Below are 8,203 nucleotides of genomic sequence, written 5' to 3'. Positions count from 1 at the left end.
ACCGCTACAAGCGGACCTGCGGACGCATTGCGCGCTTCCAACAACGCAGGAGGCCCAACCAACAACTACCGCCAACGACGAAGTTGAACGAGGGATAGAAGGAAACGACGGCGTGGGGAAGCTTATTGATTTTTGAACGGAACAGTAAGGCTCCTGCGATGGCCGCTTGAAACGAGGGCAATCAAGTATTGTTGCGGCAATCGCCGGGAAGGAGGAGAATGTGTGCTTCGTCAGTCATCGACGCCTGAAAGGTTGGGTCTTCCCTTCTTCCGCCCTTAATTTGTGTCGGACCGATGGGGCAGCGGCCGTGCGGTCTCCGATTCCGCTTGGTAAGAAAAGAACATCGATGAGGATTGGGGAATCGGACGATGAATCCTGTGCAAACGTTAGGATCTGCAGTTCCCTCGGTCTCCTCAAAGTCGAAGCAGAGCCAGCCAGCGTCCGCTTCGTGTTACAGGTATGAGATCGATGATGACGTTTTCGCTTGCGTGATGAAGGTTCTCACATTGTAAGCAGGGTTGCTTGAATCTCTCGTTTAGGCATATTGTTTCGTGCTAATAAAGAGTTGAACTAGTTTATAGCTTTGTGGAATGAATTTCCCATTATGCGACAGAACCGAATCTAGCCTAAAATGTGCAACTTGAATTAGAAAAGGGTGGAAAATTATTCTTAATATCAACCATTTGATTGACATTCTTTTCTTTGTTTCCGGTGTTCTTCTTTTTTTGTCAACATTGGTATTAATGATTTGGGAAATGATCAAACAAACGAATCCAGCTTTTCGTTTATCAACTTTTAGCTGCATAAATATCTGATTCTGGCTATGCACTGCAAGCTCTTAGAACATGTAAAATCTAATTAGACTTGTTTTGTTGGTGAAAAAGAAGACTACTTTAACAAATCTACAGTAACTTGGTTGGGAAATTGTTCTCCTGTTTTTCTGAAAATTGGTGACCAATGCTATTGTGACATTTGCTACAAGTGAATTTTGGGATAAGCACTTGCAAGTTGTGTAAGGTATTCACTGCATACATGTAATCTGGTTGTTAGGTTTGTTGATAAATCCTGCAAAATTAATCTCTACTCTTTCTTCCTTTCTGTTGACTGTGCTCTCCTTGACTGATGAGAAAGGTTTAGAGGATAGGTGGGTTTGCTATGATTTTCTTAAAGGTATATGGATTGCTCTAAGAATGGACATACACTGGATTTAAAACCCTAATCATCTGTAAAATAGAACTCGACTGAGTCCAAACTCAAATCAACTAAAATGCTTTCCTTGAGAATCCAATTTGAGTTCTTGATGGATTATGTATTCTAAGTCCTTTAACCTCATTAAAAATGTCAAAGGTAGCACTTGATATTTTGTGATAGAAAAAATTTGCCTCGAGTGTTTCTCTTTAGTTGCAACAATCTGTGATCCACACTAACCTATATTATTATCATTGTTATAGGTGATGCTATGGTTGGATCTCGATCATGGTTTGGAGGATTATTTTCCCGCAATGGCAATAAACGTCAGAGTAATGGTGAAAAGACATTTGATTGTACTTTGTCCCCACTTCAGGTAAATTATTTTCACGATCAAATGGTTGATTTATATTGTTGACATGGTTTCCCTCATGTTCCACGGATTATACATGATCTTGATGTATTGCTTGATTTGGTACATATTACTGCTAATATTAAGATAAGTTTATCAATGTAATTCTGAAAATTTCTCGTACCAAGAAGTATAGGAATGTTGAATTAAAGCAACCAAAGTTGAAAAATATGTAGGTTCACTTAGTCCTGTTGTAAAAGATGAAACTTACTCAGATAACATGTAGAACATAAAAAGCAAACATGATGATGTAAGAATCTTAGTTGAAAAAGGTATGAGGTCAAAGATACCAGAAAAAAAAATACCTAAACATCATTTCATGTCGAGGTAGACTTCATAGGGTGTTGTCGAGTTGGATTTATTTGTGATCCAAATCTGATAAGCTTATGGACAAAAACTGAGGATCCATACCCAATTTTATATGTTGAAAACATGTTGGTTATGCTCATTGTTCGGTGTAGATCATGAATCCAATAATGTTAATGGATCTCAAATGAGGATCGATATATAAAATTTTCAGTTCTTTTAGGTCATGGTTTTGAATTTCAATGGCAGGAGAGGAGTGAAATAAGAGGAAGAAGAGGAGGCAGAGGAGAGGAGGGATGGAGTAGGAGGCAAAGGAGAAATAGGAGGCATGCGAAGAGGAGGAAGAGAAGTACCCAGTGCACGAGCACCAACAGCAAGCAATGAGTGGTGTGAGGAGAATGAAACTGGGAGAGAACTAGAGAGCGAGAAGACAGGGATATTAAAAAAACATCGACAACTATCAAAACTCAAAAAAGAGAGAATTTCAAACTGGGGGTAGGCTTATTGCTTGGTTTCTGAAAGTTACTAGATGGTAACCTGATTACCGGATTAGACTAGGTGAAAAGCCTTCTTAGTTTACATTGTCACAGACTTAACTATTTTTTTTGTCTAAATCATGTAGTACCCTTGCGATGCTTGCTCACATAGGATCAACCTAGTTGTAACCACTTGTGATTTTGAAGGACTTGCAAAGAAAGAAAAAAAGAATAGCACATGAATGCATTGTCGAATTGTCGTAATCACTCTACTGTAACACTCATGTTTGGGACCTTACAAGCATTATTGAGCAACTAAAATTATGGCTAAATGGATCTTTTGCAAGCTACTGGACTATACGGAGGTATGCTTGGAGCTTGCGGATGATGGATCCTCTAGAGCTCATATACACTTGAGAAATCTCCGATGTAATTGAGGGAGAAGGCTAAGCAAGTGAACGTTGCTACCAATAACGAATGGAGAATAGAGTTGGCAAGTGACCTACAACATGGTGGTAGAAGCCATGTATGGAAGTTGCAATATGTCTTCCATCAATCAGCTAGGAACTACTTAAAGAACACTGAAGTATTGGAGTAGCTGGTCAAAGGGAGTGAGGTGATGAGTCCAAGGGCACTTAGCTACCCACCAATTGGATTAATAAGATCACACTTAAGTTGGTCTAATAGTACCAACTGGAAGCCCCCAGTCGTCTGGCAACCTCAAACATTAGAAAAGAAAAGAATCCATTGGTCAAATTAGAATTTTGTACCTCGTGGGGAAATATTTCCTGAAAAACTAGTGTGAGAACCTATTTGATCGCATATAGAAAGGTATCAAAATCAGAGTAACATGACCCTGAGGATGGCATTCACTTTAATTCTAATTAAGGTAAAATCCTGTGACCTAACAAAGAAAACTGTATTGATGTTAAAAATCATGAGATAGTCACCTGTTTCTACTTGGTCTCAATTTCTTCTCATTGTTTTTCATTGGTATAACTTATATTTTTTTGCAGGAAATACGACTACAAAAGCTTAAGGAACGGGTGAGTGTACCATTTGATGAGACTCGACCAGATCATCAGGTATATGATGTGTAACCTTCCAAATTCGTGATATTAATATCATATTGTTTTATTAATTTGCCACTTGCAAGAACAAAAGAACTTGGTCTTACACATTGCAGAAACCAGTTATTCATTTCACAGTAGATCTATATGTTTTTTTGTAAGATCTGAGAAAAAAGTATTTAGTAGAAACCTAGACTTTCTTTTATATTAAATTCTGAGAAAATTATTCTACAGGAAAGAATAAACTTTTAAGCAGTAAAATTTTGTATATTTTGTAAAGGCTTTAAGCATCATATTTCACTATCTGTTCATTTCAGGGACTTAATTTCTGAAAAATGAACAACAATGATCCTTTTTTTTTTACTTTTTCCATTCAAACTATGTGGAAACTCTATTGATAACTTGTTTGAACAGTTACAAATGTTCATTTTAACTTGTGATGTCCATCTAACTGCACAAAATTTTGTGCCCTTTAATATCTCATTACCAGGAAGCTCTCGTAGCTCTTTGGCATATTTCCTTCCCGGAAACAGAACTTACAGGTCTAGTATCAGAGCAATGGAAAGACATGGGGTGGCAAGGGCCAAACCCTTCAACTGATTTCAGGTAATCTAGCAGATGTGCTCATTTAAGTGTAAGTTTACTTGCAGATATTTCTTTTATGTATTAGTTTGGGTTAGAATTGCAAAAATTTGCTTCATTGAATTTAAAGCATCATATTTGTTAAGGCTTTATAAACTAGTACCTAATAGACTTTTTGGCATGATTTGGTTCTGCAGCACTAAATATTTGTCTTCAACGTCTTCTGAAACAAGTGTTGAATAGATCTTGACACCTGAGCAGGATTTGAATGCATATCCAAGTGCATGTATCAGCATGGAAGAGAGAAAATCGAAAGAGATTTATTGCATTATAGCTTTTAACTCCAAAACATTGTGGTCGACAACTGATATTGCACCCAAATGGTTTTGAAATCTAATTCAGCTGAGAGGACTACATTATTTTGTTGAATTCTTTGTTAGGTAAATGTTCATCAAGGATGTGTATGAGCTTGCCTTTGCCAGATCAAATAACAAAATTGATCTGCGAAAGTGGTTGTTAGACCAGTTGTTTCTCAATTTTTGGTTGGCATCCATGCTTCCCTTAAAAAGGAAAATGGCAATGTCAAGATCAATTTGATATTTGAGTAGATAACAGACTAATTCAGCAGGAGTAGTTTTGTTACAGCAGGCTACTTTCTTGAAAGAGGATAGGCATTTCTTTGCTTGCTTGGTACATATTTATACTCGATATTTAATTCAATCACTTTCTGGTTCCTATATTTTTTGTCTGTCTATAATCAGTAGTCACAAAACACAGTAACTTTCTGGTTCCGGTTCTGATTCCTGCAGTCCTTGACTTTTGGGTGTATAGGCTTTCAAACTCATTTTGGGTGGGCCTTATTCATGCAGTTTAGATCAAGCTTTCTAAATTTGTTGAAAGAAGAGAGATAGACGTTTGCGCACATGTTTACTTGAGAAGTCATTCAGTCTTGTCACTTTTAAAGATCTTGTATCATATGGACAACTGATTTCTGTAAAAAATGTATTTCTTTTAGTCACTGGAGACCTGGGGAGTCAAACAAATGCTCTAAGAAGAAAGATTCTTTAGAAGTTCTCCATATGTTTGACTGTTTCCTTTATCTGTATAACTGCCACATGCACTCTAGAATCAACATGCTTTGACATTATTCTTTACTTAAAAAATTGTGAACTTGAAGCTTGCTTGATTTAAGCTGTATACATACATACATACATACATACATACATACATACATACATACATACATACATATATATATATATATATATATGTTTATTAATTTATTTAAAACATAATTAACAAAACCTTCTTATGTGATTGATAGGGTTTGCCTTTTATTCATGTCATATGTTGCCTTTTTTTTATACGTTGGTTCTTATCAAACATAATTTGACTAGCATTGTTAGTTGCCAACTTGATTAGTATTGCTCTAATATCCATGAGCCTCATACTGATAAATTTGTAAAGGATAACAAAGTTTTCTTCTTTTTTACTTTTCAGGGGTTGTGGATTTGTTTCTCTCGAGAATCTATTATTTTTTGCAAGGACTTATCCGGTAGGCAAACTAATTTGGCTTCTTTGTATCGCTCATTATGATAGAGACAGAGCATCTTTACCTTGAGTTGAATTAGCTTAATGTTCTTTTGATTTGATATCATAGCCAAGAAATTAGTATGGTCCAAGGTGGTATGTGCCTATATGTTGTGCCATTCAGGTCACTTGCCTGGTTGCATAACAATGCTGTTCTATTAACACAACACACAGGAGGCCAACTGGCACAGCGTATCTGTCTTCATTGATTGATATGACAATGCATGGTCAAGACTAATTTTCTTATGATTTCAACCTGAAGGCTTCTTTTCAGAGGATATTATTCAAGCAAGAAGGAATGAGAGCCATATGGGAGTACCCATTTGCTGTTGCAGGCATCAACATCTCGTTCATGTTGACTCAGTTGCTTGAACTGAATTCAGGTTAGTGAAAAAAAACACAATGCATTACGATCTTGGGAAATGCTTGAGAAATTCAGGTTTCAATTCATGACATTTACTAAAGTCAAAGGGAATATGTTTTCAGTTTTTTTTTTTCAGCTATTGGCAGTTGTAGAACATATTGAAATAAGGTGTGTGATAACAGGAGTATCCTGAATAAGGTTCCAAATACTGATTGGATTGGTATTTACCAATCAGTATTTACTGATTTGATAAAGGATTGATACTCGACCATATAGATAGGTACCAATTAATATTTTTTATTTTTTTATGATATCGAAGGTACATATCACGATATTGTATATCAAATTCCCTTGGAAATTAGATCCTACAACTTGAAGCATGGAGTTTAGAGGTTTGGATATAGAAAATAAAATTCTAAGGGTATGTCCCCATGGCAAACACATTTTGGAACTTGAGTGGGGATAGAATTTGGTGGGTAATATTTGAATATTGCTATTTTAATCATGTTTTTTTGAGATTAGAAATTATTGGTCAGGATTGTAGGGGTGATTGGCTAAAATCCCAAGATTTTAAGGAAATGCACATGAAATCCCCACACCAAAAGGGATATCAGGTTTAAAAGGTTTTTGTTGAATCATTTTGTAAAAGTGGTGCTGAGGTTAATATGAAGTTTAATATGAGATTATTGGTTGGATAGAGCTACAAGGAAATTGATGCAAAGCTCTTTTATGCAACCTTAGTTGGCCTTTAAGAGAAAATAGTCACAAGGGCAAAAAAAGAGCTCAGAAAATAAAAAGAAAAAAAAAAACACTTCAGTACCATTGAATTCGACCTGGCCTAGTTTCTACATGAAATTGTAGCAATCATGATCAGACTAGCATCCAGTTCAACATTGCAATGGATCAGTTGATCCAAATTGATCTGATCAGATAATGTCTATTTTATATGTTGTAACACAACAGCTTTCCAGTTAATAAAAATTTTAGCTTCCAAGTTGATTGAATTTCACAAATGTCAAGACAATATGTCCGAAAGCTTCCTTGTTCATGCTTTTTTGTATCACATGGCATGCCTATGGATTCTGACCATGATGAGAAAGTCTGAGATGATTTTAGCTACTATTGCAACATATCTGAAGCCGCTGTCTTACTTGCATCGAGTTATCCAGATATCTAATATCTTCTCTTTCCACAGCAAGACCAAAATCTCTAGCAGCAATCAATTTTGTAAAAATTCTCTCAGGTGATTCACGATTGCATTTTGCAGAATGTCTGTGACTGCTTTGCTAGTAGACAATGCTCATGCTTGTTCTCCTGCTTGTAGAAGATGAGGAAGCATTTGACATTTTGTACTGTATAGCATTTCAGTTGATGGACGCTCAGTGGCTTGCTATGGATGCTTCATATATGCAGTTCAAAGTATCAAAAACTCTCCTTTGAGATTTTGTTTGTGGATAGATTCCTCTGGTTGTCATTTCTGCTGTCTGACCTCTATTTTTACTCCTGATGTTTTCTTTACTCCAGGAAGTCCTGGAAGCAACAAGGATCCAACTCGGGCGGGAACTCGCACTGGATGATGTTCGCCGAATCCAAGATCTACCTGCTTACAACCTTTTGTACAAGTAGGCTCACAAATTAAGTTTTGCAACAACAGCAACAAGCTGTAATGTCCCAGCTATTGAGTCATTTTATGGATCTTTTTGTCTACAACTGAGCTTTGTATAGTATAATATCAAACTAGATACAGTCAAATCTCTCCCAGTGAAGCTAGTGCATGAGTTATTTTTTCTTATGAGGGGCCATTACAGGGACGTGATATATTTTTTTTGTTTGACAAAATCTTTGTAAAGTATGACCATGTCTAGTGGGGATAATATAAAAATCTTTTGTATGACCATATTATGTTATCACAATAGCAAGCAAGGCCAGGCCAGCATTCTTTGAACTTTCATGCTCACAAGTGGTGGATATCAACATTGTTGGAGTCGATTATTCTCTCTCAGTTTTGCTTGCTCATCTGCTTGTGTAGAGAAACATAGGCAAATCTTCGAAACATTAAAAAAAAATCACATAATTGGTCACCAAGCCAATTCTAAGACATTAAGGTTTCACTTTTTAAATTTTAGATTTTAATAATGAAATCAATTGATAAATTTAGTAAATTTAGTGGACTAATATTTTTTTAGATAAGTGATATAGAAAAAAATTTTATTAC

General features: G+C 36.1%; 1 protein-coding gene across 1 annotated transcript; it reads left to right on the top strand.

Annotated features, from left to right (window-relative positions):
• Positions 1–1,447: 1,447 nt before the first annotated feature.
• LOC135631155 (uncharacterized) lies at positions 1,448–7,777 on the top strand. The gene is made up of 8 exons (XM_065138599.1): positions 1,448–1,564; positions 3,399–3,467; positions 3,943–4,058; positions 5,535–5,589; positions 5,887–6,007; positions 7,184–7,231; positions 7,313–7,407; positions 7,513–7,777. The coding sequence occupies exons 1-8, from the start codon at positions 1,460–1,462 to the stop codon at positions 7,612–7,614; spliced, it is 711 nt and encodes a 236-aa protein (XP_064994671.1). The 5' UTR covers positions 1,448–1,459; the 3' UTR covers positions 7,615–7,777.
• Positions 7,778–8,203: the final 426 nt, after the last annotated feature.

This window comes from Musa acuminata, chromosome BXJ3-2 (genome assembly GCF_036884655.1).
Source record: "Musa acuminata AAA Group cultivar baxijiao chromosome BXJ3-2, Cavendish_Baxijiao_AAA, whole genome shotgun sequence".
Classification (NCBI taxonomy): domain Eukaryota; kingdom Viridiplantae; phylum Streptophyta; class Magnoliopsida; order Zingiberales; family Musaceae; genus Musa; species Musa acuminata.
This window is presented reverse-complemented; position numbering and strand designations above follow the sequence as displayed.

Coding starts and splice junctions, on each gene's coding strand:
- LOC135631155 (XM_065138599.1), top strand. CDS start 1,460: ATGGTTGGATCTCGATCATGGTTTGGAGGATTATTTTCCCGCAATGGC. Junction 5,590..5,886: donor TTTTTGCAAGGACTTATCCG/GTAGGCAAACTA, acceptor TTCAACCTGAAG/GCTTCTTTTCAGAGGATATT. Junction 6,008..7,183: donor GTTGCTTGAACTGAATTCAG/GTTAGTGAAAAA, acceptor CTCTTTCCACAG/CAAGACCAAAATCTCTAGCA.